Source organism: Colius striatus, chromosome 9, assembly GCF_028858725.1.
Source record: "Colius striatus isolate bColStr4 chromosome 9, bColStr4.1.hap1, whole genome shotgun sequence".
Classification (NCBI taxonomy): domain Eukaryota; kingdom Metazoa; phylum Chordata; class Aves; order Coliiformes; family Coliidae; genus Colius; species Colius striatus.
In genome coordinates this window covers 21,561,061-21,586,072 of record NC_084767.1, presented here as the reverse complement: position 1 = coordinate 21,586,072, position 25,012 = coordinate 21,561,061, and the positions used below count along the sequence as shown (strand labels likewise).

Below are 25,012 nucleotides of genomic sequence, written 5' to 3'. Positions count from 1 at the left end.
TTTTGTCCTATCACTTGCTACTTGTGAGAAGAGACCAACCCCCACCTCACTACAGCCTCCTTTTAGGTAGTTGCAGAGAGGGATCGTGTCTCCCCTCAGCCTCCTCCAGACTAAACACACCCAGGTCCCTCAGCCACTCCCCATCAGGCTTGTGCTCCAGACCCTTCCCCAGCTCTGGTGCCCATCTCTGGACATGCTTCGGCCCCTGAATGTCCCTCTTGGAGTGAGGGGCCCAACACTGAACAGAGGACTTCGAGGTGCGACCTCACCAATGCCCCATACAGCGGCATAATCACTGCCCTGGTCCTGCTGGTCACACTAGTGCTGACATAAGCCAGGATGCCCTTGGCCACCTGGGCACACTGCTGGCTCATGTTCAAACACTGTTGACCAACATCCCCAGGTCCTTTTCCTTCTGGACAGCTTCCCAGCCCCTCTGCCCCAAGGCTGTGGTGTTGCCTGGGGTTGTTGTGGTTCAAGTTCAAGAGCTGGCACTTGGCCTTGTTATACCTCATACAATTTGCCTTGGCCCATCAATCCACCAGAGATGCTGGGAGACTGACCAGTGTTTGATTAACTGCTGACAAATTCTTTGATGGCACATTTCCCTAATGCTAAACTTTGTCTTGGGACCGACTTAAACCTATGACCTAGAAGACAGATAGAAGTTTCTTTCCTTGTGAACTTGTGGCTGCGTTGCTGTGGGCTGTTGCTCTGCACCCATATGGGCAGTGGTGAGGGGAGATGTGCCTGTGCTGGGACTGAGGAGCCCCTTGCGCTTCCAGCACCCTGAATCCTTGTCTGAGTTCCCTTATTCATGTGCATTTGATTAAGGTGGTGTGTAGTTGAGGTTTTTTCCTTCTTTTTCACAATACTGGAATCAGTGACCATAACTTTCTGCTAATTGTCACAAAAAACCACAATGACTATGGGTTCCTCTGCTTGGCACTGTATTGTTCTTGTGCTTCGCTCTCCCTTGGGCTGTCCTCAGCCACGGCAGCAGTGCTGGGAGGATGCTCTGTGGATTCCAGGGTAGGGGGCTGGCCAGGAACTGTGGGTGTTGAGATGTTGTGCTGTCTTCCAGGTCCTCCCCTACTGGTTCCACTGCTGACCTCCAGCTGTCTGCCTCGCAGGATCCCTGACCTGCCCCTGCTGCTCCTCCAAAGGTGAGTTGAACTTTGGGCATTCCATCCTCTCCAGTTATTTTTGGCTATTTGGGTTTGTTTGGCTTTTTTTTTTTCTTTTCCTCTCTGTCTTTTGAGAGCCTGTGGGAAAGGATGTTGTGATTGTGACAGTTAGTGGGATTTTAAATTGATTCTGCTTCTGTAAGCTCTGTGGAGAGTATTGAAGTTCTACAGAGTCCCTCCTGGGACCTGTCCTTCTTGTAGGTGACACCAGCTGGACACCTTGGAGGGCAAGGCTGCCATTCAGAGACATATAGGGTATTGTAGGAGAAAAAAAATAAAGTTAATTCAGAGGACAGCTGGTCACTGAGAGGCTCTGTAGTTCCCATCTCTCAAGGTCTTCAGGCCCCAAAGGGATAAAGCCCTGGGCAACCTGCTCTGACCTTAGTGCTGACGCAGCTGTGAGCAGCAGGCAGGATCAAAGACAGACCTTGGGGAGGTCCCATGGGCTCCCCTCACCATGATGGGCTTCTTCCCGTGGCAGAAGCATCAGCCCCTCGTGCCCAGGTCACTGGGGATGAGCAGGGAGGTTGCTGAGTCACCAGGAGGAAGAAGGTTTCCCTGTATAACAGACAAGCCTCTCTGGCACGACAAGAGCAGTGCCAGGTCCAAGCCCTGAGTGAGGCCTGCAGCTCTCCCGCCTTGCCGCCCAAAGGATATTTTGGGAGACGGAGAGGTTTTTCTTCCCTCTGGCACTCAGCTTATTAATGGCTCAGGCTGCTCAATTGATTTTATTGACGGGTAATGCATGCCCCAGTTCGCTTATTGGGAGCAGCAGCAAAAACACAGCAATAAAAATAACCCGGCGCCCATGTCACTGTACGTGCTGGATTATTTCCAGTGTGGTTTGATTTCTGGGTGATGCAGAGCCCTGGCTCCTACTCTCTCTGACAGGCTGGGGTCAACTGGGGGGTGCTTACTGGGGTCCTCTTCTGGGAACCCCCTCCTCCATGGCCCAGCTCTTTTCATGGGTGGATGAATGATGAATGCTGGGGCAGAACCTCTCCAAATGTAGAGATGTAGAGAAGAATATAGGCAGGACTTGCTGCCTGCCCTGTAAACAACCTGCAGGTGATACTCCCAGTCATTTTGTGCCCCTCTGACCAAACTCATGTTTTATTTCTTTCTGCGATTCACTTTTCCTGGAGAGTAAGCAGCAGTTGGGTGTTCTTGTGTTGTGCCATGCCTAACGTCTGCCTGTCCTAGGCCACAGGCTGGTGCCGCGGACCACCGGTTTCCACCACAGCATGCCCTTTTCTGGTGCAACCGGACCCTCCGAGGCATCTCTCTGGAGCTGGAGGCCAGCCTGCAGGGTAAGGTAAGGCCAGCCAGCAGGGTAAGGTAAGGCCAGTTCAATCCCTTCTCAAATCCTTGGGAGACTTTGCGCTCCCTTAGGCTGTCAGCACCAGCAGGGAGGACATGGGTGCTGCACTACTGGGACCCGGCTCCATGCACAGGGCACTGCTGTGGCATGGGCAAAAAAGGGAAAGGGCTTTTGCTCTCTGCACCGTGCAGTCCTGGCCACAGGGCTCCTACAAGAGGTGTGTTTTGCTGCTGGGGCCTCACTCTGCATAGGGGCTGTCACGATCACGCACCCGTGCAGGTCTCCCATCCTGCCGCCTCTGCCCTCATTGTGCTCGGCCGCCCACTTTCTGCCACGTTGGTCACAGGCATCCATTAAAACCAGCTGAAGATCTAAGCTGGGAAGTGCATAGATGGGCTTATTTTCATCAGTCACTCTGCTTTTGTTACTAAAATAGATGTGCTTTGGCCTGGGGCCATCATCTTGTCCCAGGCATTGACTATCACAAATGGACAGCGGGGCAACATTTTCCATTAGTGAAGAGGAGGACACACATCTCCGAGTGAGAAGACAGCTCCATAAAGCAGCAATGTTGTAGTGACAGACAACTCTCTTCTCTCCCCTTCCCTTTAAAAGTGTCGCTAATCCCTGCTTTCTGCACATAAAACCCTGGGAGACACCAGACAGAGCAACACCCTATAACTGCAATAAGATAAAGGATTTTGGATAAGGGAGTGGAGGCTTCCCTCAAGGGCTGTAGGTGACCCAATAAGGTTCATCAAGGGTAGCACTTGCCCAAAAAACTGTGAGGAGGCTTGTCTGTGGTCGCTGGTGAGGTGGTGGGTACTGGTTATACTTGGCCTTGAGCATGCATTGTCTGAGGGCTCCTGTGTGCTATGGGCACCCTCTTAAAAACACACCCATCTGTAGAGGGTTTCTGGGGGCGTGGAGAGTGGCATTGCCTTTCCTGCTGGTAGTCTAGAAGCCACGAGCTGAAGGAGGGATGCTCTTGTGAGGGTACCCTGGAGGGTCCTGCCTCTTCCCCACTGGCTGGCACCTACCTCAGCACAGCAGTTCTTGGGGAAGGAATCCCCATTACTGGGATGTGTCCTTGCTTGAGGAACTGGGACCAAGGCCCCAGACTGTGTTTCCATAAATGGTCAGAAGCCCAGTGTGTCCAGTCCGTGTGTTTGATTCTCAGGCTTTAACCACAGTCTTCTGCAAGAAGTGATTATTAAAACATCATTTGCGTGAACATTGCCACAGCCCCTAGCTCCCACCTCCCCTCGGGGAGGTCTCCAACCTCGCTTCTCTGCCTTCCCACACTCCCTGTCCAGCACTACATCTCTTCTCTGGGAGGCCTATGCAGGCAGGATTGGTGCCTGATGCCTGGCTCTGTGCAAAGCAAGGTGTGGTTTTCATTTTAAATGCTAAACCCTCTTCTGGGCTGCATCTTGGACCTCTTGCCTCGTGAAATTTCATCCTTTGAACTCAGAGCTGGTCCTTTGCATGTAGTGCTGTGACTATTTTATAGAGGAACTACAGGTCTTAGGGCCACCTGGAAGACAACCGAGTTTTTGGAGACAACTTGGCACTGGGAAGCTGCTGCTCCTTCATCCTTCACGCAGACAATGCAACAAGTGGTCACTGCTAGTGCTGGGGCCAGAGGTGCTGTGGGGTTAGCGAGGTACATGGGTGAGGACTGTCCACACTGGCAAGGGAAACAGACATGAGGCTGTGGGGTGGTGGTGGGGACGTGCCCACTGGTGGCAAACGATTTCCTAGTCTGACCCTTCTGCTTAATCTGCACTTGAAGGTGAATGAGTAAAGCCAGTGGCATCGATCTGGGCCGCGGCTGATGAGCGCTGTGCCCTGCAGAGCATTTCGGCCCCCAGCCTCAGGTCCTTTCTCACCCCGTTTTTTTTCCTGCCTCCCCTTCACGCCTTTCCAAAGCAATCAGTCAGCACCCCATGCTGCTGACCTTGCTGGGGGCCGGGGTGATGCGGTATCAGCACCCACAGAGCTGCCCTGCTGTCCGATGGGCTGTCCCAGCCGTGGCCGACACGCTGCTGGTAGGCCTGGCAGCTGCCTGCCATCAGCTTGGGGCTGCAGGGAGGCGTGCGGGAAAGGCAGAGGCATTGGCACAGACACAGCCTGCGCTGTGTGCCAGGAGGCACGTTTCTCAGAGGTGATGAAGTTGTCTGTTGAGCTGCACGCTGCTTCTCCTGACTCAGGGGTCTGCTGTTGTTACAAGCAGCCGTGTGTCGACGGTGTTTCATTCAGGCTCGCCTCACAGGGCAAAACGTAACTCAAAGCATCCTCTCACTGCTCTTACCTCTTTAGATAAAATGCCCTGTGGAATGGCAAATTATATTTCTTTGACCCATTTGGAAACAAAACCTGAGCATGGGTTGGAAACTTAGAACTTGCCTTGATTAATCCATAGAAAGCTTGGTTTTGGGAAAAGAAAGATGATGCGCCTTCCTCCAACGTCTTCCGTGCATTAGCCACAGATTTTTCTGCAGCTGAAAATCACAAACCATTTTAATCTAAGTATTGCTTGTTCTGATCTTTTAATCCAGCTTGCTTTCTATCAACAGAGCAGCCTAAAATGATTTCTCTGCCTGCCTCTCTATTATATAATTATTCAGAAGATTACTTGGGAGGCAGATTTAGCTGGATATCACTGGGGAAGGACGAGGGGGCTGCAAACAGGGAGCTGCAGGGCTGGAAGGTGGGGAAGTGGTTCTTCTCTGCCCTTCTGCACTGGCCATCGCAAAATTCAGGAGGGGAAGGCAGCAAGTGAAGCACTTTTGGATGTGTCCATATTTTGTATTTGAGTATGGCAAGTTTCTCTCTCAGCTCATATTTATTGGAATAAAATGCCCCATCCTCTGGCAAGTGGCTGGAGAAGTGTGAGTCTGTGAGACAGAGGTTTCAGGTGAAACCCTGCACTTCTCTGCACCCTTTGTGGCATTTTGTGGGTTTGATAGCAGTGTGGTAAGATAGCACGGGCTCGGGAAGGGCCTGGAAATAGGGACTGTGCTCCTGACACTTCCCGTCCTCGTGTGGGCGACGAGCTGCAAGGAAGAACCCAGCCAGTGCTGTGTTGGGATGTGGTGGTGACGCAGAGAAGGCACGGAGGTGGCCAGACCTGCACTTTTTCACCAAAGCCCAAGCTCGACGGGTTCTTTGAGAAGCCTTTAGCGTTATCCTTAGGAAGGCTGTCATCCCTTGGATGACAGGTTGGCTGAGGGCAGCTGCTGTGCAGAAGTGCCATCGCTGAAATGCAAGGGCAGATGCTGGAGGTAGATTCCCTTGGGGCTTTTGGTTGGCGGTAGCAATGAGCAGCCGTATCATGGGCACGACAGAAGGACGCAGACGAGGGCTCTGCCAGGCAGAGACTCAGGTGGCCAGAAAAGCGCAGCTTCTGACTGGCACGACCCGGGAGCCTGAGCTTTGTTGGGGAAAATGAGAGGATATCTTGGCCTCCAAAAGTCCCCTTTCTCTTCCCCAAACTGAGTGTAGTGACGCTAATGGAATGGTGCCTGTGTTTACCAAGGGAAGGCTGGGAGGTGCTTGGCCTGTGGACCGTGGCTGGCTGGGAGCTGCTCTCCCCTAGGAAATACAGAGCTGGGATGAGGAGGGATGTCCAGCACCAGCAAAGACAGATGCTGGGAACTGTAGCTTGCCTTGTCTTGCTCCTCAGGACCTCAAGGACTCCCCGGGGCCAGAACATTCCGAGAATTTTGCTGTGTTTTGGGTTTGGCAAGTGTCTGTGGAAGGAAACTCTGAAGTGCCCCTTGAGCCTGATGTGGCCATGCGGTGGTGGGAGCAGGCGATGCCTGCCCGGAGCGTGCCATGCTCCCTCTCCTGCACTTCATCCTTCTTCCAAAAACTCTATTTCAGCCGACCCTCTGTCTCCAAAGCAGGAGACTTATCATCTCCTGGAGTAGTTGATTGATGCAATCACCATGCATTAGCCAGGAGGGCAGCAGAGAATGAGATCAGCCTGGGAGGGGTCAGGAGCAACATGAGGGCATAAGATAATCTAGTTTTGGTGATGGAGCATTTGTCACATATCCCTTTCCTTTGAGTCTCGGGGAGCCATCTGAGCTCTGGGCTCTGCAGTCAGGACTTCATCCTGGTCCTTCCCTCTGCTGCTGCTGCCCGTGAAGTGGAAGGCTCAGCGCATCCCACCGCTGGGAGCCAAATGAGTGTTGTTGTGCACCTTCCTCTCGTCCGTCCCCAGAGTGGGTGGGCAGGCACCATGCTGCCCCTGTTAAAGATCTCCAAATTTCCCCCTGCACACAGGCAGCACCCTAGTGCTCCTCTCATACCCGAGCTCCTTTCTCTTTTGTGTTGGAAGCGTTGGCTGGTTTGCTCTCGTTGCCTGCAGGCAACTCGATTTGCTCAGTGGCCTTTAAAAAAATAAATTAAAAAAAAAAAAAGAAAGCCCACTGAAATGACATGAAGATCTGCAGTGAGTGCATCCCCCTTTCCAGCAAACCAAGGGATTTGGGAGAAAATAGGTCACGTGCTCTTCATCCCATGCCACGTGGTGGACCTCCCAGGGCCAATGAGGTTCAGAGCCCTCTGCGCCGCACAGCGAAAAAAATCACTGGGGTTTTTTTTTCCCCCCGTAGCATTTTTTGTCCTTTCCAAACGTGAAAAGATCGGCCATCTGTCCGGACACCCCTCACGCCAAATCGGCGCTAAAGCAGCTCTTTGGAGAAGGTAAGAAGATTTAAAGCATTGCATTGGTGGGAGACCACCTGCAGCATGCAACTTTTCCTACTGATGGCAACTGGGGAAGAATCATGAAATGAGTCAGATCTGGGGCTCTTCTGTGGCTTAGAAGAGCTTGGAACGCTTAAGAGGCATTTTAAGTGAATCCTTTGTGGGGGAAATTTAGGTCTGTGTCAGCGGGAGGTGGGATTATGGGAGAAATAAGTGCGTGAGCAAGGGAGTTAGCATAGGATAACGGCTGCACCTCAAGCGTCTTCTGTGTTGGCAATATATTTTTGCAAAATTGTTTGGCAAAAGTGTAGTTCCTGGGTATATCATGTGCTTTATTGTGATACAATTCAATTTGACCTGCATCTTGGCGGCCGGTGCCCAAGAATGTCTCCCCGGGTGGGGATGTGTCCGTCTGCGTTCACCAGGACATTCGGCCATTCCTGGTTTGTGTGATTGTTCTGCATGGGCTTTGGGCAGCGGTGTTTATGTGTGCGCTTGGGTGGGAACAGCACAAATCAAATTGCCTTAAAGAAATGGGTACTAAAAGAACATATAGGTGTTAATCACATCTCAGTCAGGCAGCGTCATACAACCCCCAGCCCCACTGGATTTCATTTTTGCCTTTTGGTTCTACTTCCATTAATTTTTTTCCCCTATGCCAGGGAAATTAGATTTGGAGACAAGAATACCTTTTATTATGAATCTCGTGCTGTTTTCTTTTCAGTTTCCCTTCAGATACGCATTTTACTCAAGGTAGCTAAATTCTTCCTGATACCATCACATTTCTGTTTCCTTTTCTGTGGTTCCACCATCGCATTACAAGTAGAAAAGTGAAATATTAGTCGCGACGGTTGTAGTGGACTTAAGTGCCGTTGAAATCAATTCCCAAATATCGCCTCCTTGTTAGAAAGGGAAGATGTTCTTCGACGTATTTTTCTTGTAATCTGAGTTTTCTGGGATAATGTAGTTTTAATGTGAAGCGTATTAGAAAATCTGATTTTGTTAGTCAGAACTCACATCCGGCTTAAAAATAAACGAGAAACGGTGGATCAAGGGCGTTGTGTTTAAGTTTCCATAAAAGGATTGACCTTTGTTTTGACAGATGCAGGGACAGATGCTAGCCTGCATTTCGATACGGAAACCAAACCCTGAAAAACGTCAGTTTTCCCCAATATCTGGGCTTTTGCTTTTAACACAGAATTCCAAAATAATTCATGGAGATTTCTGAAGCTCTTCCTCTCATACTTGCCCGGCTTTTTGCGGATTAGTTTATATAGACATTTTTAGCATTCTCAGATACAAAGGCAAGTTTGAAATTCTTCCTTCCTTAGAAATATCTGTTAAAAAAAAATGTTCCTTTAATCTTGCTGAATTAAGACAATGTTTCTTTCTGAAGAAACCTGGTCCTTCTGAGATGGGGGGAAAAGGCTACTGATCCAGACCAAAGGAAAAAACCCTCTTCTTTATTTATTTTATTGTAATGTTCATATTGGAGTAAGTGCAATTTCTGCTTTCAAAACACGTTACAGAAGCTGTGGGATTTTTGTGCATAGGATCGGGAAATATGAATGGTGTTGGAATCAGTGGCATGGACTGTACGGGGCATACTGAGCAAAACACCTCTGTGGCAGCCAGCGCCAGTTTGAGGTGGAAGCCAAGGAGACCTCACCAGCTCACCAGCTTGCAGAATGCTTTTCTGACCAATGATGCTTTTACCCTCCCTGGTGCGGTGGTCTCAGGGCTGCTTGTCTCAGGCAATGATTGTTTCTTTCCTCCAGTTATTTTAGTCTTCCCTCAGAAAATGGGCACTTGCTGTGCAGCAGGCAAAGCACTGCTGAGTGATGAGCTTCATTCATCCCAATGGAGCGGAGCTGTTGCAGCTCCAACTCTGGTCTGTAGCGATATGCCGTGTCTGCTTCTGGCAAAGCAGAAGATGTTTCCTGGGCCCCGCGACATGCTGCAGAAGTGGCACCTCTGGCATCCACTTCAAGGGTGGATGGCAGCCTGTGTGGCTTGAGTGTGCCAGGCCTCTGGAGCTCCCTTTTGGCAAGCTGAAATGGCGAGTGGATTTGAACACATCCTCTATAGATAAGGGCTGTCCCCATCCCTGTAGTGAGTTTTTTTAGCTTCTCATTGAAAGGATCCATCCGAGTGCTGCGATATGTGTCCCATCCCCCCACCTCCCCACATATCAGGTTTATTTTATTTAGACTTTCCTCAATGAGCTGGCACTGGGCAGTGGGGGCCAGCACAGGCCCTCCCAACACTACTAGATCTGCTGTAACCCATAGACACACTGTTAGCCAGAGATGACGGAGTACCACTCCTTGCAGAGGCAGGTTATGCTGTCGTGGCACATCCCTCCCTAGATTTTCACAGAGATCCGCGTCCCCATGGGGATGGGGCTGCTGCAGTGGCCATGCCCACACAGCAGGGCCAGGTTTGGGGATGGGTGGTGGTAGCCCCATCTCCAACAGCCCCAATGCCAGCTGAGAAGATTCACCGATTCCCTCACCGGTGCGTCTGGCTCGGTGTTTGGACCCGAGGTTACAGAGGACCTACTATGAGGAGAAGGAGAGAGGAGAAGGCAGCTCTCCTTGATTTTAATCGGGGTTGAGGTTTAGCTGAAGTGAAAACAGATCAGGAGTGACAGTTTTGGAGCCTGCTGTCAGGGTCTGAGTGCGGCGCGGCAGCAATCCACCCCCGGTTGCCGAGGGCCCCCATCCTTCTCCTCGCCGGCCAAAGCTGGGGAGAGCCACCACCACCGCACAGGGGCTGGGGGCTGTGCAGCCCGGCTGCACTGCTGGCGTGCCTGCCAGACAACTGTGCCGCACACCAACCCGGCACTCTCCTTCCTCCCAGTGCTTTCGGCTGGGGGCAAAGAGATGGCAGGAGATGGCTTTGTGGTGGCCACTGAGCATGGACTCACCCCCCGCCTCCTCCAGCCCTGCACAAGTGGATGTTTGGAAAAGGAAGGATGGGGTTAGTGCTGCATCCTGAGCGATGCGCTCAGTCCTGACACCAAGTTGCTTCTGTAGGGCAAGGCCCAAAGGGAATCCCTTCCCATGTCTCCAATCAGTCTCCCATTCCCAGAGGGCATCTGTGGCCAGGGTGAAAGTCATGGGTTTCAGCTTGTAGAGAGCATCAGAGGCAGAACACCAGATCCAGCCCAGAGCCTGGAGGAGCCGGGGTTCATGGATCCAGGCTGGCTGTGGCTTCCTTGTTTGTCTCACTTGGCATTTTGGGTGGAGGACCCCCTCAAATGATGCTATCCCCTGTCTGCCGTGTATGTCCCCAGCATGGTGCAGGACAGGGGGATTGGAGGACCTAGCTGTCCCACTGTCCCTGTAACAGGAGGGGATAGGATGTGAGGACCGGTCCCAGGTGCTGTAGGAAGCTGAGTGGCATTCACGAGTGCCACCCCAAGCCCCCATCTTTCATCCTGCACAGTGTGGTGTTGGGCTGCCAGCTGCTTCAGAAAAACAAAAATCATAATCTAAATCAGTTGGTTTTTGTCAAGACCGAGGCTGGCCAAAATAAAAGACTCTTTGCCTGTCTTGACCTGGCATCTCCTGTTTGCCCCTGTGTGCTTCATGTCAGTCTGTCTGTCTGTCCATGGCTCCTGGACAGACTTCCACAGAATAGACCATGCACTATGAGTCTCATCCCTGTTTCTAGGGATTAGAGAGAGAAATGGAGATGGGATGAGATAAGGCAGTAGATTGCTTTGTGCTGAGGATGAAGGGATTTGCAGACTGCCCCCAGATCAGTAGATTGAAAATGGAGGGAAATTATTGGGATGCTGCTGCCTGTGGGATTAAAGCCAGGCAGCCAGTGGGTTCTGGAGGAGGAAGGGGGAGGAGGGGGCCAGCCATGCGATGCCTGCTGCTCTGAGCTGCAGGGAGGTGCTCCTTGGTTGCATACACATCTGCTTTGGAGGTGGATGCCCCCCAGCCCCAGCTCTCCAGGAAGTCTCAGAGGATGTGCATCATGAACCAAGGGAGACAGAGAGAGAGGACAGAAAGTCACATCCCTGATGCGTGGATCAAGGCAAACAGCAGTGGTGGGGGTGTGGTTCCTGCTCTGCATCCACGCAACATCAGTTTGGAAACAGCATGGGCAAAAGTCTTACGCTGGTGAGGTCCATTCAGCTCTTTCAGATGAGGGCTGAGTTAGACCCTGAGGTTCTGGTTAAGGCTGTGCAGTCTTTGGCACAGCAGCGAGACCTTAGGCCCCGAGGTACTCTCCTCTCAGCTGCCCCTCAGTTGAAAGGATGCCAGGAGTGGGCCTGTAGCTCTGCACAGATCTGCTGGAGGACAAACCACTTGTCCAACAAGGTCCACACAAGTCACTGTGGTTTCTCCTCCTTTATGAGCAGTCATCATGGACCTATGGCCATGGACTGCTATCTCATTGTCTCGCCCCTTGATCTCCAGAGGGGAGCGTTTCCAACACTGGCTGCTCTGTCATCCTCTGGATGAGACACAGATCACTGGGACCTGATGCATGGCCCTTGCAGAGAATCCCTGGGGCATCTGTTGAGGCATCTCCCCATGTGAGGCAGCATCTCCTGACTCCCGTTCGTCGGCCTCTGGCTGGGGGGAAAATAGGCTGCAGCATGGCTGATAACTGGGCATAGCTCAGTGTTAAGGTTGTATGTACACATGTCCAGCAGAGAGGAGCTTTATTAGCAAATATGCAAGTATTTGTAGGATTTAAACCATAATGACTGGAAGAATGACATTGTCACCAACAGCACATGGGTTTGGGAATCTCTTTCCCGGTGTCTGACCTTGATCTTCTCCACTCCATTTTAAGCCTCTTGCTCAAGACTGTTGCCCTGTCTCCCACCACCCACTGTCCTGCAGAGCCATAGTTCCTCCAGCCCTTCCCCACAGGCCATGTTTGCTGGTCCCGGGGATCTGCAGTTGCTCTCTACTGGCTCCTCCTTCCATGAGGACACACTTTGTCATTCTTGGTTTCCTTCTGCAGATCCTGCAAGCTGAGCTGTTGTTCCCAGCCATTTTTAGGTGGACGAGGAAAGTTCTTCTTCTGTTTCTGTGCACTGAATTGCACACAGCCAAGCTCAGTACTTCACCTTGCTGAACCGCACCTTTTCTGAAGAAGCCAAGCTCGCTTTGGCTTCTTGCTCTGCTCTCCAAGAGCTTCCTCCACCTGGGCTGTCGCCTGACAGTTTAACAGGAGCACCACCAAGAAATGTTTCGGGAGGATTTAGAGAGTTTCTCTGACATCTTCACAGCCCTTCATCTGCCCTTGAGCTTCCCTGGCACGAAGGACAGTAGGAACAGCCTCCTCACTGCCAGCCCTGTGAGTGTTGCCTAGCTCTGCAAAGGGTCACCCATGGAGGTGTTTATCTCTGGTGCTTGCAGAAATACTCTGTGAGCTGTCCTGGTTCCCTTTCCTTCACACCAGTTTCCCCATTCTCCAGCTGCCCTTTGTGACACGGCTGGTGGTGTTCCTTGTGTCCCACCGGACATTCAAGGGTGCAGATGGAGCATGGCACTGAAGGGGTCATCCTCCCTCAGATGCCTCTGCAGTGCAGGGCAGTGCTGTGTCAGCTAATTCGTGACAGCTTGGGGATTTTTTCCTATCTCTCTTGCCGCAGCAGGATCTGACCCGCTCTGCAGTGCTGACCCCTGTGGCAGGGCCCAGGCTGAGGTGCAGTGCGATGCTGCTGGCTCTGCCTTCCCGAGGCAATCATGGCCCTTGAGACCGCACCAATGCTTGTTCCTTGCTGGCCATCAGCAGCTCCTCTGCGGCCCTCACTCCCAAGACTTTCCAAAGCGTTAGACTGAGCATAGAGGAACAGGCAGTATTTCAGGGGAACACTTTAATGGATCGTTTTCATCTGTTCTTTAATCTGCTGACAGAGGAAAAAGCGGTGCTCAAGGAGACAGAGTGACTCTCCCTGTCCCAGGAAATGTTATTTTGTCTTGAGTCCACCCAGCACTTGCTAAAGACTCACACACATCCGAAGTCGCTCTTGGTCACTGAGTCGGAACAGACTCAGCTGAGCATTGCAAGGAGCTCTGGCTCTCGTCACTTCACAGGGCAAAATTTCTGATGTACTTAAGCAATTTGGCATTCACTGAAAATACTATTTTTGTTAACAAATTATTGAAAAAGGAACTAACAGGGTGAGTTGGAAGTGACTGAATTAAATACGTTGTTCTCACCCAGCTGCTCCCCCCAGCCTTCCAATTCACTACCAAGTCAAACAAATTCACTGAAGATCCATCATTATTCCAAGCAGGGTTATCTCAGCTTGTCAAGGTGGTGGTTTAACAGGTTCAACTCGTGCTCATGGCTCCACAACCAATGAGCCCTGCAAGCATCCCAGACAGGGTTTTCTGGGTTGCACAAGGGCATCTCATACCCTACTCCCGCTACCTTGGGTTTCCCTCGCTGGCGTGTGTCCAGCCTCTCTGCTTGCGGTGCAGCAGTGGCTCATGTGAAATGCTCTGTCCTGTAGATCTCTGCAGATCTGGATCTCAGGTACCTCTTCCTAAATTTCCCATAAACCCAGTAATTAGCATAAGCCTCCAGGTTTTCTGTCTTCTGCAGATGTATCAGTGTGAGAGGCAGGCACTCTCATCCTGCCGGCCTGGCACACGGGATGAAGTTATTGCATGTAAGACCTTCATCGTGAGGTGATGGGTAGGGAGGAGCTGCAGCTTTGTTTGCTGGCCCGCACACAAAGGATTGCAGTAATGGCACTGCCATCACCTCAAAGCCAGGCATTTTCCCCAGGCCCGGCTGCCTGTAGAGAGGGCAGCAACTGACACCAGCTGACATGCATGGCCCAGTCCTGATTTCCATGTGCTGCGCATCTGCACGCTGGCGGTGCTGGGCTGCATGGGACGGGCAGCTGCTGAGGATCTCACTGAAGTGCTGTGGTGCCACAGGCTGAAGCAGAGGGACAGGAGCTCTCGCCGGACACCCCTCCCTGTGCTTACAGTGTCCACGGGCTGGAGCCAGGGATTCTGGCTACTCTTTGTTTTAGAGGCTCCCCAGCTTTCCTGGGCTGTGCTAGAGGTATGTGATCACACGATCATAGAATCATTTTGGTTGGAAAAGAACTTTAAGATCATTGAGTCCAGCCACTGACCTCACACTGCCAAGCCCCCTACTAAGCCCACCCTCAGCACCTCACTACATGGCTCTTCAATATCTCCAGGGATGGGGACTCCACCATATCCACCACAGGGCGGCTTGTGCCAGTGACCAACAACCCTCTCAGGGAAACAGTTCCTCCTAATCTCCGTTCTAAACCTCCCCTGGCACAACTTCAGGCCATTTCATCATGTCTGATCACTTGTTACTTGGGAGAAGAGACTGATCCCCACCTCACTACAACCTCTGCTGCATCTCCATCCCTCTTGGTTTATCAATCAGGTCAGAAATCACTCTGAAATGCAGGAAAACCCACTGAAAACCTATACATTTACCAGTGGCAGCTGAGGCTGGTACAGTCAACACCCAAAGCAGGATGCACGACCCGGTACCAGCTTATGGGTGCATGAGATGAAGGAGAAACCCCATAAAGCAACTGGAAATTTCCTGGAGGAAATCTTTGGGCTGTGCTGAAGAGTGTGTTTGGCTGAGAGGTGTCTGAGCAGTGTGATGGGGCTGGAGCAATGGGCCATTGTACCAGTTTCTCCCGAACTCTTAGGACCAGTACCTGGAGCCAATATCTCTCCTTGAAGGGTCACCTGGTGTAAAAAAAACGTCCCTTTCTCTCTGTAGGGCAAAGAATCTAGGGAGAATGTCACACTGATGGAAGGGGTGGTAGGAAATGATTGGAAATAGAGAAAAGTTCCCAAGATTTGCAGTCAGCAAAGAGAAGTGAGAGTAAGAAGACCACCTGAAGCACAGAGGTAGCAAATGAGGAAGGGAAGGGAAGGGAAGGGAAGGGAAGGGAAGGGAAGGGAAGGGAAGGGAAGGGAAGGGAAGGGAAGGGAAGGGAAGGGAAGGGAAGGGAAGGGAAGGGAAGGGAAGGAGCATACAGAGGAAGGTGCATTTGCATCCCCACAACAGTAATTGGGGTAATTGGTGTTGAGGTGAGTGAGACTGGAAAAGCCCTCTGGTGCAAACAAGTAAGGAGAAGAAGGTGGGTTGTAATTGCTTGTCAGTTGCCAACGACTGAAATCCTGGCTTGTGAGGGGAGACATTTCACTTAAAGGAGAGCAGGGAAATGGGAGCAGGAGACTGAGACTGAAGCCAAAGCTGAAGCCTCCAGTGATGTCTGCTGTGAAGGCAAGAGCAAGGATATTTGTGTCCCATGACATTGGGAAGCCCACGGGCAGGTGAGAAACAGGGATATATTGCTGGTGGATGTAGCAAGGCAGCACGGAGGCATCTTTTATTCTTGTTTTGTTTGAGATTTCTGAAAAATTTCCAGTGGAGCTGAAGAGCGAGCAGAGGAAAGGTCAACCAAAATGACTGCAGTCTGCAGAAAATGGCAGCGGCTGGAAATGCAGCTTTACTGCAAAGCAGCATTTGGTGTCGCTCATGTAGATGGTGCTGCTGTCCTCTCATCTAGCAGCCGCAGCCCGCTGGTGCCCGGTGTATTTCCACCCATAGCCTGGGTTTAAGGAAATGCTTGATTTGGGGTTTCTGCCATGGCATTTTTTCTCCTCCCATCCTGACCTGGCCAGACTGCACTGTCGTCATAATCCTGAGCTGGCTGCATCGTGGTGCTTCCCAGCTGCTAAAACGCAGCACTGAAAATCATCGGATTAGGTCTTAATGGTGGGATCAAGCCACCAGCAGATGAGTGGGGAGAAAGCTCTTGCTTACGCAGGTGGACGGGCAGTGCTCCTCAGGAACACAAGCTAGAAAGCATCAGATGTCAGAAAAGCAGCTTCTTTCCTGGCTTCCCCTGCTTGTCCCCACATTTAGCACATCTTTCCTGTTCCAAGGGTCAGAAAATGCTGGTCATTTTCTGAACAGGGTATTGAGAGGTCATAGCTGCTTAAATATTTCCTTCTTTGCCACAGAAAATGTTGTTTTGAGTAACAGACTTTCTGACCAATCTGTTAATCCCTGCCACGAAAGTCTGTCAAACACATTAATCCCCAAGATAAAGGTCTGGGCTGTGCCATAGCTTATTGTGGTGTGCCAAAGGACACTAAAGCTTTGTGTTCATCTTCAACACTAGCTTTCTGCTGGTGGGGCTCCTGAAACACTGAAGAGCCTGGGAAGCACATTGGATGTTTTTCAGGGTGACTTTGCTGTTGCCAAGGTGCTCCAGGGGAAAGTCTCAGGGGCAGTTCTCTGGGGAGGCAGCACAGCATCCCTGTATAGACCAGTGCACCGGCCACCCTGCTCTTTACCTGCACAGCTTGGCAAGGGCACTTGGTCAGCAGGGCTCCGAGGTGTTGTAGCTCATCAGCTTGCGCTGACCAAACCTGTAAAGAATGTGTAATGTTCTGGAGGTGCTGAGATGGATGAGGGGGTGGTGGAGACTGTCTTCTTTGAGTGTACTCAGCAGTGCCTGTGAGCTTTCCATCCAAACCTTTCAGGGAAGGAGTGGGTTGTGGGATGTGTTTGCACTGAGTTGTCTTTGTTTTTTGAGAGTTTGAACAAAACATTGCAGTCTCCCAAAACAAATAACAGAAAGCCATGAAATTGCATCCCCGGAATGCTGATGAGAATATTCCATGACGAGAACTAGCAGAGAAACTTTACCTCGCACATCTATGTTCTGGCAGGACCGTCTGTCCCAGAGGCACCAGGGTGACTTAGAGACTGTCAAGGTGGTGGAGCCCCCAATCCTGGACATACTGAAAAGCCGTGGAGCTGAGGTGCTGAGGGACATAGGTTAGTGGTGGGCTTGGCAGTGTGAGGTGAGTGGTTGGCCTCGATAATCTTAAAGTTGTTTTCCAACCAAAATGATTCAATGAGTCTGTGATTCTCTGTGACTTCAGTGCAGATGAGAGAGACGCCCCCCTGCGGAGCTGGGGTCTGCAGGCAGTAGCAGTGCTAGTGCCAAAGTCAGAAGAAAGGTTTTGGGATGGAGCTCGTTTGTGAGAACCTCAGCCACCTTCTCTGAAATGCAGGCTGCCTTGTGCTGGGCTAACAGGGGCTGTCTTGGGGGAGCTGCTGCCCACTATGGCAGCAGATGCCTTGGATCTCCGCTGGGCATTCACAGAGGAGGCAAAGGCAGTGCTTGCCAGAGCTGCGCCACAGGACTCACTTGCGCGTGGCTAACGTGCCCAGAGAGCCCAAGTGGATGCATGGGAGGAGGAGGAGGAGGAGGAGGGCTGGATTCAGCAAGTGTGGAGCTCATGGTGTCTCCCACCCTTACAGGAACACTGGCTCTGCCTGAGCTCAGCCAAGCCCTCTGCTATCACTCAGCCCAGAGGGGGCAGCGAGGATCCCAGCATCCACTTTTTCAGCTCCCATTTGTACATCAGGCTGGAGAACAAAGTCCAGCCCAGAGTTCAGCCTCCCTCCCCTTATTCTGCTTCACATGCTGTCTCCTGTCTCGGAGATGGTCATAGTACTAAATTAGTTTAACACATGGTGTTCAGAAATCCCCTAACTAGAAGTTTTGATTGAGTTTTAGGAGAGTGTCAGTATTTGTGAGGTGTCAGCAAGCAAAAATGCAGCAGTGCCAGCTTAGGCAACTACTCCAACCTCTGAAAAACTGGAAAGGAGAAAAATCAAAGTGTATCTGTTTGCATTTGAGAAGATGAGTCTTTCTGCTGTTCTGGGTTTCCATCCTGTTCTCCTTGGTCACTGGAGCCTGAGGTGATTTTTTTTTAAGACATAAGAAATTCCTGATTAAGGAAACTTCCCAGAATCAAATATATTTAATTGCTAAAGCAAGGGAGAAGGAAGAACTGGATTGCTCTGAGTACTGAGGATGCCTCCTCTGAGCACCCTCCCAAAGGCAACTGCGTTTAAAAGGCCGATTTGTTCTGCCATGGGACCATTCTTTGGGAAGACATTCTCTGGATGGTTTGGGGCAGAGCTTCTTTTACTACAGTGCAAAGATGTTTGGCTGCTCCCAAGCCGTGGCTCCGTGTCAGAGGATGCTGCTCCCATCCTCTGCCTGCCTGGTTGGGATACTCAGCAGAGCCTTGCTTGGCTTGCTGGGCAACTTCCATTTTGGGGCCAAACTCAACATTCTGTCTCCTAGTGCTGTGTGTTTGACCTCTGTGGAGCTGCACTCTCTATCCATCGGACTGGGTGTAATAGCATCCTCGGGGCTTTTAAGTAGATGGACAAAGAAGGCATTTCAGAGCTGTTGTGAACTGGGCAAAACACGGTGGTGAAGAAGAGTCTGAGATGGCTCTCTCTCCAGGCAGGAAATGCTCTGAAATGCTCAAAATGGAGTTTGGGGGAGAATTTTCCCCAACCCTTTGTCCATGAAGAATGAGGGCTGTGGGGGGAGGCACGCACCCAGGGTAAATGCCTCGGCTCTATTGTTCCCCTCATTTCCATTGAGCTGATGAACCCCCATATAAAAGACTTACCTTTCACTAGTATGATGAAGAAAAGGCCAATGTAGCTTCCCTGCTCACCAGAGCGTGAAGCGTGCTTAATTTAATAATGCTGATAAATCTTAAAGCCAGTAGCATTTGGCTAACACATGACCCACTTTTTCAATCAATTGGAAACATTTACATAACAGGCTGATGCAGGGCTCCTCCTGTGAGGGATGTGGAGCAGGGGATGGCGGACACCCCACAATAAGCCTTTCTGCTGTAGGAGACGCAGTGAAGGCAGAGCCGCAGATTTGGCCAGTCTGAGGTGGGTGAGTTGTGGTCTACCTCAGTGGGGCTGCCAGCTCGCACACTGCTGCAGGGGACGTGCCTGGGTTTAGCACTCCTCAGCCACCCAACTGGGCTTTGAGGTCCATCACACTGGTGATCTGCTGCAGGGTCCCACCCTCGCCTGTCAGTCCCTAGCCGTGGGGCTGGCAAGCTGGGCTGTAGCTGCCAAAAAGCCTGGGCTGGCTGGACAGCTTGCAAAAGAAATCGCTTAGGGTGTTGTGTAGGGCAGGATGGCTTTGCCTTTGGCCATTGGCTGTGAATAGCCTCTGCCTTTCCTGGCTGTACTGTCAGAGTATGCTCGTCAGCCAGGAAGGCAGCTGCCCCTCTGTGCCGGCCTGCAGTGGCTTTGGAGGTGGCTGTAGTGGGCTCTCTTCCTTTCCCTGTGGCAGGGCTCAATGGCTTTTGGGGCAGGATGCCCCCAGGGATGGTCGAACCCTGTGTGACAAGGGCACTGCATTTTGTCTCCTGGCACATCAGGAGCATGAGGAACACTGACCTCCACAAATCAGCCCACTCAAACTTCTCTCTCCCTGCACAGGAGGTATTCTGGGGTTAGCCAGCATTCATTATCCTTTGTTGTTCACCTGTAATGGCCTTGGTTTTGAAAGACAAAGCTCCCATCTTGCACATTGTGTCTCAGCCCATTCCCGTTGCTCTGGTCCTCAACATTATCACCTTCTTCCTCAGAAATATTCTTCTCCTCCCCACCATTAACAGTGCCTTTTGGCTTGGCATCTTCACCACATTTCGTTTCTTAACCCTCTCCTGAGGATTATACTTTTTTTGTCATTTGTAGCATCCAGCGGCCTCCAGACCACGGTTTTCAGGTAGTTTCTAAGAAACCTCGTTCCCAGTGAGCTGGTCGTCTGTTGGCTCAGTGGGAACACCGTCCCCCTGCTACCCAGGGTGGTTGGATCCATTTTAGGTTTCATAAGAAGCTCTGGGAAGGCGTTTTACATCAAACCCATGTCCCAGCTGCAATTCATGCATTACTACACGTTTATTCATCCCAGCTGCCTCTTTGCATTAAAGTGGTGTTTGAGAACTGCTTTACCTCCCATTTTTTGGTCACATAAGTCCCTGTCTGAGAAGGAATGAGCCAGATGCTCATAACCAAGAGGAAGAATCTCCAATCTGATACATACCGAGGGATTAAATAATACGGGGGAGAATTGCTGCAAATCTCTCAGCATTGCACACAGAAGGATGTTGGCACCTCCCTCCAAGACATGACCGTCTCCTCACTCAGAGACATCTCATGTGCGGATCCTCACACAGGGATACTACTAAGGAGGCCTCAGGGAAGTAAAAGGAAGGATTTGTGGCCATTCTGTGCGGAGTTCTTTTAAATGCTTTTTCCCCCCTCACTTGCTTTCAAAATATCAGTGCTGTTTTTTCCTCTAGAGGGCAGGGGACGAAAGAGAGAGAATGAGAAGGGAAAGGAAGATGGCAGCAGCGGGGAAACTCGCAGAGGTTTTGTCAGAGGATGCAAAGCAGGAATAGCTGGGCATGGTGTGGGCCTGCAAATGCTGATGTGTGGCCATCAGGACACCAGCTCCATCCTTCCCTCTGTGCTCCTGGGGTCAGATAGATATTTCCTGGTTGCTGAAAAAACGGCTTTTGATTTTCTGAGTGCCTATTTATGCTTGAAATGTTGAATATTGGTTAGCTGTACAGGTGTCCCCGGTCTTTCAGAGTCCCAGTTCACCCACTGGTCTTTGGCCAGCCCGCTCTGCTGGGCACAGCTGCTTTTCGGCTCAAGCAGGTGTGGGCTAGCCCTCTGGCTGTGCCACCTCAGGAAATTTGGTCTTTGCCACTGCAATGGCTTTTGCAAAAAGCTGGTGGCAAAGCCGCAGAGCTACAGGCCTTTGCCAGGCTTGCAGCCAGTGCAGTGCCTGCGGTGAGCAGCCAGCCAGATCTGCACCCATTAAAGATGCTCAGCCCACGGGATCTCCCTGCAGCTCCTCTGTGAATTTCCTATGCCCTGCTGCTCTGCAGGGTCCATCCCACATCAAGGAACATGCCTGTTTTGAGACCCTTCTCTTCTCTCTCACCAGGTGATACGGCCGTGGTACTGTCTCCTTCTGTGCCGGGGCTGCCTTCCCAGCTGACACACATCTCCCGTCCCCCAGTAGGAAATGGAGTCGAAGGTTTCCGAAGGCGGTCTGAACGTCACCCTCACCATCCGGCTGCTGATGCATGGCAAGGTAAGGGGCTCCTGCTGAGGGGTTTCCTCACAGCTCCCTCTCCCGCCCCTGCTCTGGCTCTGCCGGTGTCCAGCCGGCCCTGTGCACTGTGTCCCCAGCTCGTGCTGCCAGGAACTGCTGTTCTGCTGCTGATGGGGAGAGTGGCATAGTGCTCCTGACCCTCTCCTGCCTGCCCACCACACTGTCCTTCCAGTGGGGAGTGTGTCCTAGATGTCTGCTTCATTACAGGGTGGGACTGGGTCCTCTCTTCATGTTTCATAGTGTTGATTCCTTTGTGTTTGCCTCTTTTTTTTGGTAGGAAGTTGGAAGCATCATTGGAAAGGTAAGGACATCTTTTAAATGCATATTCAATGCTACTGCCCACGTGATTTTCTGCCTATGGTGTAGTAGATGCCAGTCACCCCCTCCCTGTAATGTCCTTTAAATGTTCGGTGCAGATGATCTTGTCACTGAGTCTGTGAGAGACACATGATGGGAGACCCACAGAGGGATCGATAACCTTTCCCCTAAACTCTGTCCCCACCAAAACTTCTCCAGTGCTGTTTCCAGCTGTTCCGTTGTGCTGATAAATGAGTATTTATCATCATGTTACCTTGTTTTAATTAGATTCATTAGGAGATTAAGAATTGTCACTCCCTTTAAATTTTGCATCGCTTCCCTCAGAGGCCACAGGACACAACTTTGCTTGTGCAGAAGAGCTTCACAAGGTGCTCTGCTTTGCAAAGTCCTGGCTATATAGAGTTGGATTTTTGGTATTTTTGAAAAGCAGATTTGTGGTAGCAAAGATTAGCGTACAAGCACCTTCTTTGTATGTATGATTGCACCTTATTTTTCCATCAGCCTGTCCAGCCCTGGAAGGACTCACAATTGTACCTGCTTGGATATAAAGTTATGAAATCTCTTTGTGGGTACTGCCCTTCAAAAGCCGCTCTCAAGTGCCAGCTTTTCTCAGCATCTGATGTGTATCTGAGCTTTACCATGCTTCTTTTCTTACCAATAGGAAATGTGGAAAGGGAGGTGGAGGCTGCAGCTGGGTGTTAGTAGCTGGTTTGTCTGTCATGCCCTACAGGGGCTTACAGCTCCAGCTCTTCATCACGTGGGAATGGGAGGGACAACCAGGGCAGAGCTGCCCAAGATTTGGCTCTGTGCTGCCTTGTACTAGTGAGATACATGTTTGGAAGGGTTCTTTTGAAGGGTGAAGTCTTGAATTTTTAGTAAGAGCCTGTGTTTCTGCTTTTTAATTCAGAAAGGAGAGACTGTGAAGAAGATGCGTGAGGAGGTGAGCAACCCTCTCTGTGAAAGGATTTGGAGGAGGAAGGGAGAGGAGTGGGAAGGACCAGTGGGATCTCCTGCCAGAGCTGCCCAGTGTGCCTGGTGTGACACGTGCAGTGACTCTCAGGGCTGACACATGCACTTGCCTGTCCCCAGAGCTCTTTGGTCCAGTATTTTCACTCCATACTTGAACAAACTCCCATCACATTTAATGGGGAATTTTCCAGAGTCAAGAATTTGCACTTAAACATTGAAATTGAGTCACTTGTAAGATCCTTGAGTTTGTCCATCATCTTTGTGCCTGCAGCTGCCAAGGGTTTATCAGATCAGTAAGCAACACTCTTCACACACAGAGATCCCACACACTGGTCTTGCCTTGACTGTGGGATTTGCAAAAGTGGATGCTGAGAGTTGGGAAAAGGCAGAGCTGGGATCACCGTGGCAGCAGGGGTGGGGGTTTTGGAGGTTAGATGGGATGCTGTGAGGCTGGCACAGGTGCTGATCAGGGGCCAGGCTGGGACAGGAGCTGGCCAGGAAGAAGGACTGTACCTCTGGTGCATCCCTGCTGGTTGTTTGACTGTGGCTATTCAAAGGCTGCCCTTCTCTTCCCAGAGTGGTGCAAGGATTAACATCTCAGAGGGGAACTGCCCCGAGCGAATTGTGACCATCACTGGCCCCACCGATGCCATCTTCAAGGCTTTTGCCATGATCGCCTACAAATTTGAGGAGGTGAGAAACATGAGCCACTTGCCCCAGGATGGCAGAGTAAAGGGTCTGTATCCAGACTCCTGGGTGGCCATCTGGCCAAGCGCAGTTCTGTTGGGCCCACTGCTGGGGCCAGTGGTGCACATGGGCCTGAGCAACTCCCACCCATGTGTTCCTGACTGGACTTTCCTAACTGGTATGTGACCTTGGCACAAAACCTTCCAGATATCTCTAACTAGGCAAGAACTGAGCTTTAGTGAACTGTCACAGAGGCCGTGTGGTTAATTAACTGCAGGGATGTGCAGGGATGTAGTGAGCAGCCAGTCTGGGGGCCACGACCCCTCTTCTCTGGCCCAGGGCATTCGGGCTGCCTGGCTGGCAGGCATCCCAGCAGGTACCAAGGGCTGATGCCTTGCACTCTTCCTTCCCAAGGACATAACCAACTCAATGAGCAACAGCACTGCTACCAGCAAGCCTCCGGTGACGCTGAGACTGGTCGTGCCAGCCAGTCAGTGCGGCTCGCTGATTGGGAAGGGAGGCTCCAAGATCAAGGAAATCAGGGAGGTAAGTCAGAATGATTTCATTATCGCGTGTAATTGTAGCTCCTTGGAGCTGACCCGTGGCCCAGGGGGAGCTGCCTCGGGAGAAGGGATCCTTACGCTCCCATCATGCGTCACGGTGCTTCCCAGGATGGCCCCGCTGACAGAAGAGCAGCATCCCACGGCAGCTCGCCAGTGGATGCAGGCAGGGTGCCGCATCCAAACTCGTGTGGGGCTGTGCCACTCTTGGGAGGCACATAGTGTTGGAGCTGGAGCTGCCTGTGAGGAAAGGCATTCAGCTGGTGGATTTCTTCTCCTCCTCTCTCTTTCTGTCTCCAGTCAACAGGTGCTCAGGTTCAAGTGGCGGGGGACATGCTGCCCAACTCCACGGAGCGGGCAGTGACAATCTCGGGGACACCCGACGCAATTATCCAGTGTGTCAAACAGATCTGTGTGGTGATGCTGGAGGTACAGTCTGTAACAAAGGGGGTAAAGTACATAGGAACAAAAACAGCAGGCACCACAGCAGCCCTGGGAGCTGTGGACCGTGTCTCGTACTCCTCACCACGCGTTGTTGGACCACTCTCATTTCCTGGTACCTCTGTTTGAAACCCACCTAGTGTGTTTTCCCCACCATGTTCCGCTGTTTCTAGAGTCCCATGCTGGAAACCTGCCCGGTCGGGTGCCCCAAAGGAGGTGGTTTGTGTTGTTGCACAGGGTGGCTCCAGGAGAGAGGGGTGCTGAAGAGGACAGGCAGGCTGGGGCAGCCGAAGCCTGGTGTCCCGGTAGCACTGAGAAGGTTTTGGGGGCTGCAGCCACTCCATGGAGTGATTGTCCTCTGCTACACGGGTTCATGGTGGCCCATAACGGCCACGGCTGGGAGGAGGAGGCCGGAGTGTCCCCTCCACTGGGAAAGCTGGAAGTGGGAGCACAAACCTGGGCTCCAGTGAGGCACAGCAGGAAGGACAGTGCAGAGAGCAGGGCTCATCGGGTGCAGGGACTTGTGTCCAGGACGCCCTTTTCTGAGAGAAATGCTGACAAGCATGGCTTGAAGTTCTCTGCCATGGTGAGATGCTGCTGTTCCAGCAGCTAATTGTGAGGGATGACCATGGTCACGTGCCCCATGTCCACGCCAGCCTCCTCAGATGAGAGAAGCTCCTGGAGCAAACCCTTCAGGATGTAGGATGGTGATAGCCTCCACTCCTGATGCATGGCCCCATGTCAGGCCCCTCTCCTTGCTGCACAACCTGCACACCGC

General features: G+C 51.6%; 1 protein-coding gene across 10 annotated transcripts in view; it reads left to right on the top strand.

Annotated features, from left to right (window-relative positions):
• PCBP3 (poly(rC) binding protein 3) overlaps positions 1-25,012 on the top strand; it is a 59,933-nt gene that overhangs the window by 10,830 nt on the left and 24,091 nt on the right. For all 10 annotated transcript variants that reach the window (XM_062002115.1, XM_062002112.1, XM_062002113.1 and 7 more), the window contains exons 4-11: positions 1,085-1,166; positions 2,391-2,497; positions 21,167-21,238; positions 21,537-21,560; positions 22,485-22,517; positions 23,123-23,239; positions 23,648-23,779; positions 24,094-24,222. In XM_062002115.1, the coding sequence (XP_061858099.1) occupies positions 2,432-2,497; positions 21,167-21,238; positions 21,537-21,560; positions 22,485-22,517; positions 23,123-23,239; positions 23,648-23,779; positions 24,094-24,222 (573 nt within the window). In that variant the 5' untranslated portion in view covers positions 1,085-1,166; positions 2,391-2,431. The remainder of the gene's footprint in view (positions 1-1,084; positions 1,167-2,390; positions 2,498-21,166; positions 21,239-21,536; positions 21,561-22,484; positions 22,518-23,122; positions 23,240-23,647; positions 23,780-24,093; positions 24,223-25,012) is intronic.